This window comes from Rattus norvegicus, chromosome 20 (assembly GCF_021556685.1).
Source record: "Rattus norvegicus strain SHRSP/BbbUtx chromosome 20, alternate assembly SHRSP_T2T, whole genome shotgun sequence".
Taxonomy (NCBI): domain Eukaryota; kingdom Metazoa; phylum Chordata; class Mammalia; order Rodentia; family Muridae; genus Rattus; species Rattus norvegicus.
Genome location: NC_141553.1, coordinates 47,697,822 through 47,710,526, shown reverse-complemented (window position 1 = coordinate 47,710,526; position 12,705 = coordinate 47,697,822). Strand labels below are relative to the sequence as shown.

The 12,705-nt window shown below is 40.7% G+C and overlaps 1 protein-coding gene across 4 annotated transcripts in view; it reads right to left on the bottom strand.

Annotated features, from left to right (window-relative positions):
• Nucleotides 1–12,705, bottom strand: part of Wasf1 (WASP family member 1) — a 47,221-nt gene that overhangs the window by 5,351 nt on the left and 29,165 nt on the right. For 2 of the 4 annotated variants that reach the window (NM_001025114.2, NM_001434624.1), the window contains exons 2-6: nt 12,121–12,281; nt 7,313–7,447; nt 3,234–3,387; nt 1,648–1,765; nt 334–506 (exon numbers count right to left, since the gene is read on the bottom strand). In NM_001025114.2, coding sequence (NP_001020285.1) covers nt 334–506; nt 1,648–1,765; nt 3,234–3,387; nt 7,313–7,447; nt 12,121–12,253 — 713 coding nt within the window. In that variant the 5' untranslated portion in view covers nt 12,254–12,281. The remainder of the gene's footprint in view (nt 1–333; nt 507–1,647; nt 1,766–3,233; nt 3,388–7,312; nt 7,448–12,120; nt 12,282–12,705) is intronic. The other 2 variants (XM_087597266.1, NM_001434625.1) reach the window with 1 other exon arrangement.

The window sequence follows — 12,705 nt, the reverse complement described above, 5'->3', positions numbered from 1 at the left end:
AATTAAAAATATTGCAGATACACGCTCTTATGGCATTCTAATACACTCTACCTCAGACACGAGGCAGTACTTCAGCCTTCAGATAAAAGCTAAAAGTGTACACTTTAAACTGTTTTCCTACAAGCGACAACACAAAGTCCAAATATGAAAATGACCTGCCCGAGCAGGCTAGAACTTAGCAGGTTCGGTGATCAGGGTTGGAATTATTTTTATCGTTAGAAAGCCTTGCAACTCAAGGGTTCAAAAGCTTAAGATCTGGAAGTATAGAAGTGTAGGTACTGCAGGTAAATCCAATGTTTACCATTCATCAGAAAATAGATAAGTAAGAGAAACCTTGTCTCAAAATGAGAGGCTGGGCCGTTAGCAACTTCGATGTGCTTGTGGAGGAGATCGGCATCATCTTCAGCCAGCTCTGGACCTTGGGCCAGCTTCTGCCATTCTCGCCGCCTGTCATGTGGTGCTCTTGGCACTTTTTCTGGTTCATGAGGACGGTCTAGATTTTTCTGCTATAACAGATGTAATAAAAACAAAGCCAGGTGGTGAAATGCTAAATCCTTAAAATGAGGTTATAGCAATCAAAATAAAACTCTGAGGCCAATACTGAAAATGTCAATGTCAGCAATAATGTAGCAAAACACAAACCCATTTTTCTGCACATTCAGAGTTAAAATTGATCAGAGTTCACTGTAATCCCAGTTTCTTACCACGGTTTGGTAACTCAATTTCAAGCTGAGAGATTAGATACAAAATGGTGTGTGCCTAGATTGAAGGCAGAGAGTCCTTAGGATGGGAAAAGTCACTAGCCCTTACTTCTATACCCACTTTTAATAAGTATCAACGTTTTACCGTGGGTGGAACCGTCAACCCCCAAAGAAATAACTAAGACACTAAGTTATCTGTATGGGAAATGGCCAGAGAGTGAAACCAGGGGAGACAGTATAAAGGCCTGGAGAAGGGCCAACAAATACCAAATGTCCAAATGAGAAAGCAGGTGACATACATGAAAAAGTGTCAGGTGTAAGACCGGGCGTGCTGTGAGGGTGACAGGCATAGCCATGAAAAGGTTCTACACTTCAAGCACAGTTTTAAAAACCTTGTGCTTAGCAAACAAAACCTGTGCTCAGGAGCGCTCTGGCTGCCAGTCACCAGTCTGCAGACCCAGCTACAACACAAGGGCAGGCACTGTCCAGCACACGAGCATGCAACAAGAGGGCATTATGGGGACTGAGGGAAGCGGAGACAGACAGAGGCATGGTGAAGACAGACTGTGTCTCTGCTGGGCCAAAGCAGAGCTGGTTTCTCCCTTCTGTGTGCTTTGAAAATCGTTTTAGATATGAAGTAAGGCAGACCGGGAAAACTTTATCAAAGTGGGGAGGGAACTGCAATAGACTGGTCAGGAATTTAGTGCAAACATAATAACCCGCTGAACACAGCGTGGCCACGTGGGGCTGAAAGAGACAATGGCTGAATTTACCAGCTTCACTCACGCCTGCACGATGCCTTCTTGGGATCTGTGTAGTTATAATGACTTTAAGGCATGGACCCAACAAACAAGGCTGCCAAGGTGTGACTTAACAACGTTTCTCGGGTGTGACAACACATGAATACATAAAAAATAACTTCGAGTGTTTGAATCTTTCATAATACCTTCTGCTTTCTCTTTTCCTTCCTCTTATCCTCTGTATCTTGCAACATCTTTTCTTTCCACAGATCAAAGAAATACGAAGGGTTGGTATAAAACTTCAGCCCCTCCTTACCATCGTCCCTGGAAAACAGCGCACCCAGCACAGCACATTAGTGAGACAGAAACAACCAGACCAACGCTTACCACTGAGGTGTGCTTCCCTCATCACAGAGCACAGCATGCACACAGTGTGTGCACACAGTAGTGCCTTGCCAGGCATGGTGCGTGTCAGTGATCTTGGCACTCAAGGCAAGAAACTAAAAGGTCACAAGTTTGTGGCCACTCCAGATGACACGAGGAGATTGCATCTCAAAATAAATAAGCATTGCCAAAATACGGTATTATCGTAATACATTTTTCTAAATAAATCCAAAAGGAAACTATCGAAAATGGAAAAGCAGATGCTTTTCAGGGTTGGCTAATAGTTTAAAGTACCGTTGCTCAACTGTGAGGTCCACTTTTGCTGAATACTAAATTTCCAAGTCTTTTGGACAGTAGGAAACAGGAGCATTGCTTCAGAGAACCTTTCCCGTTTCCGCTAGTGTTCTAACGGACTCACTGCCTCACCAAATCCAAGGGATTTCCTAATTTTCAGCATGTTACATGTAACATGTAACTGTTACATGTTAGCACTTACATGCATGCTGAACTACAGTTTCAAATCATAATTTCAGTTTCAGTTTTTTCAGGATAGGTGCTATACTTCCTTTTTTTTTAAATGATCTTACTATTTTCTATTTATTTATTTATTTATTTATTTATTTATTTATTTATTTATTTTTTTTTTGGTTCTTTTTTTCGGAGCTGGGGACTGAACCCAAGGCCTTGCACTTCCTAGGCAAGCGCTCTACTACTGAGCTAAATCCCCAACCCCTTCTTTTTATTTTTTAAAGACTTATTTATTATATATAAGTACACTGTGGCTGTCTTCAGACACACCAGAAGAGGGCATCAGATCCCATTACAGATGCTTGTGAGCCACCATGTGGTTGCTGGGATTTGAACTCAGGACCTCTAGAAGAGCAGTCAGTGCTCTTAACCACTGAGCCATCTCTCCAGCCCAGGTGCTGTATGTACATCTTAACCTACCTATTTAACAAACCCTGTGAAAGAGTTCCCAAGAAACACTGAGTAATTCCAGACTTCACTAGAATAAATGGTGCAAAGTATTAAAACCTACATATTCATTACAGAAGGGCAGCTATACACTGAGGACAGACAGAAGGCAAGGATGATGGATGTCAGTACTGGGGGATTTCCAGCTTTACTTTCTTATGATTGCAATCTAAATTAGAAAGACAGTGGCCACTTCCTTGACACAGTCCCACGGTAATACCACAGTAAGAGCCTCGCTGGTGGTCATCACTCCAACAGGCCCTGGCTTCTGGATGTCAGAGCCTTTAAGCTCCTCTGTGAGTAAAGGTTTGTGAAGGTCGTAGGCAGGAAGGCCGTTCTCTGTTGGCTACACTCAAAAGCAGCTAAAAGTGTGCACGATTCAGCGTTCAAGTCTGGAGTGTGGGGAGGCAACGGGCTTAACTTATCTGCTGACCTGTAGGGTGTGAGGACATTGAGAGGCGGAGGCTGCTCGCACACATCGTACGTTTCCTGCAGCGGGATAGGCAAAGTCTTGCGGTCGAAAAGCTGCTGGTCCTGAATTGTAGAGCTCCGGAAAGCTTTTCTCATCGTTATGTCTTGTAAGGACACTAAAACAAAAACCACAAATTCGTCTCCTGCTCCAAAGACAACTCCACGGAAGGACATGTTAATACCGCATACTTGTCTCAAGGCCGATATGCCAGGAAGGTTGTGTGCCCTAAGTCAGGGGTCGTTTCTGAGTGTTTTATTATTGCATTTACCGTTCTCCGCCTGACCTTCTAGAAGAGATTTTAACACAGCCTTTGCTTTCAAAAACTCCGACCAACACTTCATTTTCTTTATCGCTATCTTGCCCACCCAACCCGACTTAAACACTGTACTTTTCTCCGGTCTTTTCCCATTTACTTTTACTCCCTGTTAGCTTACGGTCAGAAGGGCCTGAAGGGCTACTGTGCTCCCCGCTATACTATAAATATTACACATGGGTGATCTGTATTAGCTTTGACCTTACTCTTTTATTTGTACCACACCGATTTCAACCTAACCATGCATTTTTGAAGACAGACTATCGGTTTAGTATCTTGTACATTAGTAACTCCTAGAGCCTCATCACATTTGTGATGATTGAAAATTAGCTTCGTCTACTTTTGTGCTCTCCAGCATATTGAAATAATGTATATATCAAAATTCATCAACGCACTGTAGTCTTGACATAGTGATTTCTTCACGTTACAAAACTGGGCAAAGTCAGTATGGTGGCTTCTAGCGCTTGGAGAAGAGGGCAAAGACTAATTTATAGACTCAAAATAAAACCAAAATCAATAGAAGAAACTACCTTGCATACTGAATATGTATTTGTATTGTCAGAATACAAATACCACACTCATAGCAATGTCAGTAGTCAATCGCAGTTTCCATCATTTTCCCTAAAGTACCCTAACATCTCTTAAGGATGATTCAGGGACATGTGAATCTGTATGTCGCAAGGGAAGCAATGGCCCAATCATGGTCACAGCATAACTGCAGGCGTTTCAACAGGTCCACACATCTAACTTGTGACATACGGGCAAACATGAGGATACAGTTCAGAGCTGTCCCCCACTCTCAGCAGAGTGGCTTGGGAGGTATTTAATGGGTAAAGACTGTATGTGATGAGTGCTTTCACTGATTTTCATGGCACTTAACCTTTCAACCTTTCAGTGAGAGACTACCATTCCTTCTTTAAACACAGAAAAGCTATAAAATACACAATAGGCCCAACAACGGAGGCTAAGCAGCCCACCAGCACAGAGAACAGAGATGTGTTTTTGAGGCTGGTTCTCGTACGATACTGTTTTCAGGCTACCGGAAGCGGCCTGTGTTTGGGGCAGTAAACGCGGACCACTCACTGCAACCCCTCTCTCTCCTCACCACCGCTAACTGTGAACCGAAACAGAGAGCCTGGTGCCAAATGCCCAAAGCCGTTTTGGCAAAGGATCTAAAACGCGTGCAAGAGAGTAAGCACTTTTCCAGCTTCAGTTCCTCGCCACGTCATCTTAGTGACAAAGCAGACAACTGTGACAAAGGTCCCTTCCACTCAACAACATCCCACATTACCTCAGAGTAATACATGCACAGCAAGTATGTCAGCTCAACGTGCTTGCAAGCAGAATCGAATTAAATATAATTCTATTCATTTATAACATTTTTTACACATTTTCTAAATTACACTGGCAGTTTTCATGGTTGCTACCACTTAAAGATAATACAAAACACCTTTATTATACTCTGTAGTTTAATTATACGTTCATGTTATTTTTCTCTGAATTCCCTCTAAATTTCAAAACCCAAATTGAATCACAAATCTCAACAGAACAATTCCAAAACAAGTGTTTGGCTTTTAGATTTAGAATTTTTCACCATGTTTCACGTAATTTAAAGAAATAACAGAAAAAATAAAGCAAGCTATATATAATTATAAAATACTCCCACCTTTAATCTTTGCTGATATCTATAGTTTTACTTCGAAGTTTATTAATGCTGTTAAGACTAAGACATTTATTAGCATTTAACAACATGAGAGTAACCAGAATATATATACATATATATATATGTAAAACTGTCAAAAAAGAAAATCAAGAAATGCAAATGCAACATTTTAAAAGTAATAGCATTTTTAAATTAAATGAGACTGAATTCATACAAGTATTATTACTGGCATGCATTTATAACGAGATACTAAAAAGAAAATGTTGACATAAATTATACTTGAAAGTATTTATGATTATAATGTATTTCTCAGCAGTACCAAAGACATATTTCAAGAACTTTAAGTTACGTGATTAAGGTGCGTAAACAGACTTCAAAGGAAACCTCCAAGAAAGACAACCGACAGATGCCAAACAGACACCGCACAGAGGGCCTGGACCCAGGAGACAAGAAAACTCTAACCACTTCACAATAAAAAGAGAATCCAATCTTAAAACGGGCAAATGGATTGGGTTTAGAAGAGAAAACTAGGGGGCAGAGAACGGAATGGATATTTCTCCAAGAAAATATGCATAGGGCTCTGATCTCAGCCCTCAGGAGCTTATGAAGAGAGCGCAGACGCCCTGATCACGAGCCCACTTAAATGTCAGTCACTCACTGACATGTCCAGAACAAGGAAATGCAGTGAGGCAGACGGTCAGTGCTAAGACACACGTAGGGGGAGAGATATATGGAGTGGAGCCTCCTTACGGTGTGCTAAAAGTGTTCTAAAACCAACCATACTTGGCTGAATATGCTAAAACGACGTCACTGGACTGTACGTAATGGCTGCGGGAAGTTAAAGACCGATAAATATGCATTCCATCGTGTCAAAAGGGCTTTGCTTAATTATCAAGATATTCATCCTAACATTCTACTCTCTGCTTTCAAAATATTCTTTAATGTTTTCATTGTTTAAATTTAGATCTACAACTTGAATTTGTACTCAAGATGTTATTCAGAAAAAAAAATGGACAAATATATTATGAAAAACTCACTCTCTATAGCAGTGGTTCTCAGCCCTTGGTTGCAAATCCTAGGTGGACCTCTACCTCCCAATGAATGTTCTAATTCGTAACAGTGGCAAAATCATGGTTATGAAGTAACAATAATAATAACTTTATGATTCGGGTTACCATAACAGGAGGGACTGTACTAAAGGATCATAGCATTAGGAAGGCTGAGACCCTTCCACAGCATAGAAGGAGACATTATAGTCTTGGTTCCATTTCTTTTTATGGATTAAAAAGGGAAGGAATTTGTGAATTATCAACGTCTCAAGGTGTTTTTTAAACAAACGAATATTAGCATGCAGGGTAGCTACAGACGCACGAAGTCTGCTTTTACCACTAACATCTCTACCATTGATAACCAGCAGTGTTACAAGACAAAAAGACAAAAACAGACCCCTGGCATTTCTGTTTTACTCTTAGCATAGAACAATTTTGGGGGGAAATGTTCGTTTAAAACAGGTAGTGGCCATCAATTAACCATGGAGGTAATAGTTTAGCAATTCTGCACAGAGGCTCAGGAGAAGAAATTACAGCCGAACCTTACGATTTCAGAAACTTTTCATGTAACTTTAGTTTCTCAGACAAAAAATGCAAAAAGACTAAGGGAGAAAGAACTTAGGGGTCTAATTAAAATGTCTTTATGTGAAAAAAATTAGGGGATGGATAGCACACACAACAAGGATGGTTTTTAATGGAGAAATGGAAAGCCAGGTTGACGGCTCTTATAGATAATACACAGATTTATTTCTGCACAGACACAAAGGTCAGGGTAGATGGCGTGTTCACACCTATTTCTGCACAGACACAAAGGTCAGGGTAGATGGCATATTCACACTTATTTCTGCACAGACACAAAGGACAAGGATAGATGGCGTGTTCACACTCATTTCTACACAGACACAAAGGTCAGAGGTAGATAGCATGTTCACACTTAATACTGTTGGGAAACACTCTCACACCTCCTCTGTCCTAATGCAACGTAAAGGGAAATATAGAAAGAGGAAAAACTTACGTTCTTCTTCTTTAGGATCAAGCTGTGTGACACTAACGGACAATCGGTCCACGCGCTCTTGTAATGAGTTAACTCTGAAGGAAAAACTATGTGCTTCATTGAATAATTCTCCAAATATGTCTTCAGCATATTTACCTAAGCAAAAAACAAAATATACCGTAACTGTTACTGTCACCACTGTTCACAATAGGCAGTTTAGCAGCTGAAGTCTGCTGTACTTGGAACTAACTTTCAAGACAGACAGCAGAATCGAGACAGGCTACTACTGTCTCAGAAGACACAGAACCAACACTTAGTAGAGACAAGTTACCTCCTCTTATTATAATTCTTTTAAACTCATCAAAAAGCTAGAATTCTTCCATATTTTTCTAGTGATGTACATACAACCTTATTACCAAAAAGTGTAAGCCAAAAGCAACCAGAAATCTTCTGAAGTTCACAAATTTTAAACAAGGATGATGTTTAAATAAATATGGAAAGCGATTTAAAAAGCAGAATAAGTTCAAATCTTTATTTTGTTCACATAAGAAGCTGGCATTAATCCCCTCGTCTGTTAAATAAGAATAAACGTATGTATTTCAAAAAGAAGATTTAAGAAAAGAGGACATAAGCAACACAATGCCGGGTAGCAACCTGGTACAAAACCTGATTTGGCAGGAGGTGTCTTAGTCTGAGCCAAGAAGGGAAGAGGGAGGCGTCTGACGCTGGGTGTGGGACACCTTTTAAGAATAGCTCCTGCATCTACAGGTCATTCGGATGTTAGCTACACGCCTGCTCATTCTTTTCTGAATGGTTTCTCTACTTATCCATTGGAGATTCTTCAGCTAAGCAAGACGTTATTTTTGGACAAGAGCCACAAACCTCTAACACCACACAGGGTATTCAGCCTTATCTGTCCAATGTCTGTCTGCCAAAATCTAGGTCACCTATCTTCTACTCTGTTCCCTACCTGGAGTCTATGGATTAGATACGGCACCCCGGGTTTCTGTGCTGAAGTGGCACTGAGATGGTGGGGCATTATAAGCTGGGGTCCGGTACAAGGTGACCAAGTCATGGCAGCGTCTCTCAGTGGGCTCTTGTACTGTTCTCGAAGACTGGATTAGTTCCAAGTGAGAAGTTGTGATCGAGTTACCCCATGCCATCCACCCCTGCCTCAGCTAGCTGCTTCCCTCTGCTTCTCTATCATACTGTGATCTCATCAAGAGGCCGTGCAGAGAAGGCTGCTCAGACCCAACTTTCAACTTCAAAGGGTGTGCCCTAAATAGATCTTCTCCCCGTAGGAATCCAGCTTCAGGTGTTTTGTTAAACAGGAAGTGGAATTATATACTATCCATCAAACTATTTACATTTGAGAGGGAAAACTAGACTTTATTAGTTCCTTTAAGCAGTATAAACGGGCGAGAACCACAGGGAGAAGAGTGGAAAAGACAACCATTGGATGATTAGAACCACAACAGTTAAGAGACAAAACAGAAGAAAGTTATAGAACGTGAATGTTGAATTTTCATTAGCTATCTATTACAAAGCAGAATTATTTTCTAATAGGAAAGCATCATTGAACGTTTAATTGGGTTATGTATTTCTACTAAGAAGCCACGGGAGGCACTGTCGTTTATGTCCACTGCTGTGCTCACAGCAACTGTGTGCTGTCGGTGCTTTGAAACGCACAAGTGTCCAGAGCGATTTCACCTGTTTCTTGTTTTTTGAGGCAGCCTTAGTCTGTAGCCCAGGCTGTCCCCCAATTGCAGCGATCATCTCTCCTCAGCCTCCTGAACGCTGGGGTTACAAATGTGAGCCCCAGGACCTGACTGTCACACAATCATTTACATAGCTTTTAACTGATTTAGATAGTTTTTTTTAAAGAAACTTAAAATTATAAGTGTTTCAACTGTTATTTTGACTGTTTTGAATGAAAACTGGCGTGAAATGTATTCTAAGGCTTTCTTGCCATCTTAAATGGAATATAAAACACATTACAATTTAAACTTCCTTGTGGCCTCAGGACCAGGAATTCATTATGAAAGTCAATGAGTTGTCCTAAGCCACAGAAGGCCTTAGAATATGTAGATCTCTGCACTGACACAGACCGTCTCTTTGCAGTCTCTGCTCAGCCTACCTTTCCTTCTCTGCTGTGAACTATTATTTATTTTAACCGAACTCAGGCCTCTTCTGTCAATCCTTCAAAACATACAGGTTTAAGAAACGGAACTATCAAATGTGCCAAAACTGTTGAAGTAAAAGCAAACAGGTTCTGAGAGGGGTTGACTGGCCACCCTGTGTCTGGTTCTTTAGTGTATGGGATTATTTAAGGAGCCAAGAAGCCTTTTAAATTTAGCTTAATTTTAGGTTTCTCATTATGCCAGGTAGGAAACCATGAAAGGTTAATTTCAGGGCAATAAACTGTTGTTACACTTTGAATCCATGCGATTTTCTCTGATTTACAGTCTCCAGGGGTAGCTTAGAAATTCTCTGAATAATCAAACATCAAGCCCAACTGAACTCCATCTTAGAGCGTCTCTATGACTGGGTGCTACAATAAGCCTCGTGTTTAACTGACACTGCTTACTTGTCCTCTCCCGGAGTCAAAGACTCTCCACTCTCATCCTTAGATTACATAACAACGCGAGAATCTCAACCAAATCCTATTAGTGCTAAATTCTGTACTGGGCACACACATACCTAAAATACAATATTATTAAACTCAAATTTTATTTAAATTTAAGAATGTTTCCCCAAAGTTACTGATGTCATTTTTAAGTATTAATAAATGGGTTATTATTAATATACTAACACGTGCATGAAATAGATTTGTGTATGAAGTTTTATAACATTAAATCAACTAATTTTAGGCCCTAGAAGGTCAGCAAAATCTTTTAAAAACATGGCTAATTCTATGTCAATACAGTATCTGAGACCTTTAAGACTTTAGGTTTTACTAGTGTTAAAAACTCAGACTGGCTTTCCTGTTGAACAGGTAAACTATGTAATTTTAGTGGTTTCAGTAACTGACCTGAGAAAATAGCCACCAACAGGAATAAAGATAGACTTAAATTAATTTCAAGTGAACAGCCTTTTATTATGCCCTCAGCTATTTCACAGGTGATGCGAGGGTTTTATATTCTCAAAGAACACTCAAAAATGAGATTAGACTTATTAGAGGTCACACTTGCAAATGTGCACCTTGATCTTTCCTGTGCTCTCTTTCAATGCTGGCAGAGGTAGCAAGCCAAGGCAGACTCTTGGTTTAACTATGTGAGCCTGAGGGTCACCAACCAATAAACCACTGTGCACTGGGCTGCTAAGCAATGATGCTTAGTGGGTGAGGTAATTGTACTTATGATGGGTGTGCTAAACAGAGACATAAAAAGTGTGATTGTGTAACTTCCTATAGTGTCCTAGCTATAGTGGTAAAGACCCAAGCCTTTTTACTTCTACATACATACATATGTACATACATACATACGTATGATTAACAATTTCTTGGGCCATGTGGGAAAGGATCTTGTAGTTTTGTATAAGTGAGTTCTGTATTTGTGAATTTAATCACAACCAATCTTTGAAAAGAACTGAAAAAACTTGCTTCTGTACTGAATACATATAGACTTCTCTGGTAAGTAACAGTTAACGGTTACACACGTAGCTTTTATGAAGTACTAAGTGTTGTGAGTAAATGTGTACGGTTTGGGAAAATGTGTAAATGGCCCATCTTAGCTAAGGGACCATCAGTGAATTCTGCTGTGGAGGGATCTAGAGTTGATCCCTAATGAGCACCAAGAGGAGACGGGAGTTTAAAGATTAGGACAAGAGCCAAACCCGAGCACTAGGAATCTCAGATGGGTATGACAGGGGAAAACCTAGTAGAGATATACTCAGGAGAGCTATCTAGTCAGGAACAGCTATTCATATTCAAAGTGAAATATAGATGTCTAAATAAAAAGCTCATCCCTTCCATTAGAAGACACACTGTGTACCGAGTGTGTGTGTGTGTGTGTGGTGTGGTGTGTGTGTGCGCGCGCGCGCGCGCGCGCGCTGCATGTGAGACAGGGTCCCTCACTGAACTGGAAGCTCACTGTTTCAGCTACGGTGCCTGACCAGTAAGCCACTGGGAAATGCTATCTTTGTTCCCCAATAATGGAGTGAGAGGCGCACGTAGATACACCCAGCTTTCTATGTGGATGCTAGGGATTTGAACCTATGCACTATGGTGGCAGAGCAGGCACTCTGACTCAACTGTCTCACTAGGCCTAATGCCTTCCCTTCTCTCCAGTCGATCTTGCTTGCCAGAACTTGCATTTTCTTGCTGTGTTTATGTTATGGTATGTTTCAGACTCTTGATCCCATGTTCTGACATCACACAAACTCACTAGTTAATCCCAGCACTAGTGTTGGCCTTCCTTTGATCTCTACACGTTTGATACTATGAAAATACTTCCTGGTATTAACAAACTACATTTAAAAAGAGATCCTGAGGTCCCAAATACAAATAGCTGAATTATACGAAAATAGAAAACAGACAACGACTAAGCATCGCACAGCTCTGGCTCTACCCTTCGCAGATCAAATCCCATCTCACGTCAGTTTTACTACTTGTAATCACTGTGTGCTGTTTTGAGAGGCTCTGTTATTTCCTTAATAGGAAGAAATTACTGTTATAACTCATTGACTTTACTTAAAGTGACTGAATTTTCATAATGACGTTATAATCTTTAGATGAAACATCCCTCCTAAATTAATAACAAGTGCATTTTAACACTGTAACTCCAAAGCAAACTCTGGTTTGCAATATTTCAAGTGACATAAATTCTTACTTAGGCTACTCAGTTGTCTAATTATATTTGCCAGGGAGATGTTGGTCACACATTCCAGCTCGTTCTTAATGCCCCTGGGCAGTGCTGTGTGGCACAAGTGCCTAGGGTCGATGTTTCTTTTCACCAGCGGCATCTTGAGCTCAGCCGCTGTGCCAGCTCACCTGTGAGAAGCAGAAAGAGAAGCCGGCATTAGTCAGAGAAAGACACACGGAAGAATAAAGGTACTTACGGTACAAGATGAAACGGAGCCACTCGACCCAAAGAAGCCAAACTTATTTGTTAATTATTTCTTTGCAATTATTCCAACTACATCGTCCTTTCAAACTTACTTTCAGCATCAACTGACCCGTGGGGAATCCACACCATTGCTATTCACCGTGTGTGGAGATGTGTACTATGTAGCTGGTATAAGAGGAGAGAGAGTCTGAAACAGCTGGGGAAGGAGTGTCACATCTATATTTCTGTATATACCAGCCATGCCCAGTAGCAACGCCCTAAACCTCATCAAATCTACCGAACGTCTGATTACCAACTTCTTTGCATTCCAGCCTGTCCCCTCATTTGGGTGACTCCCCATGCAAAAAT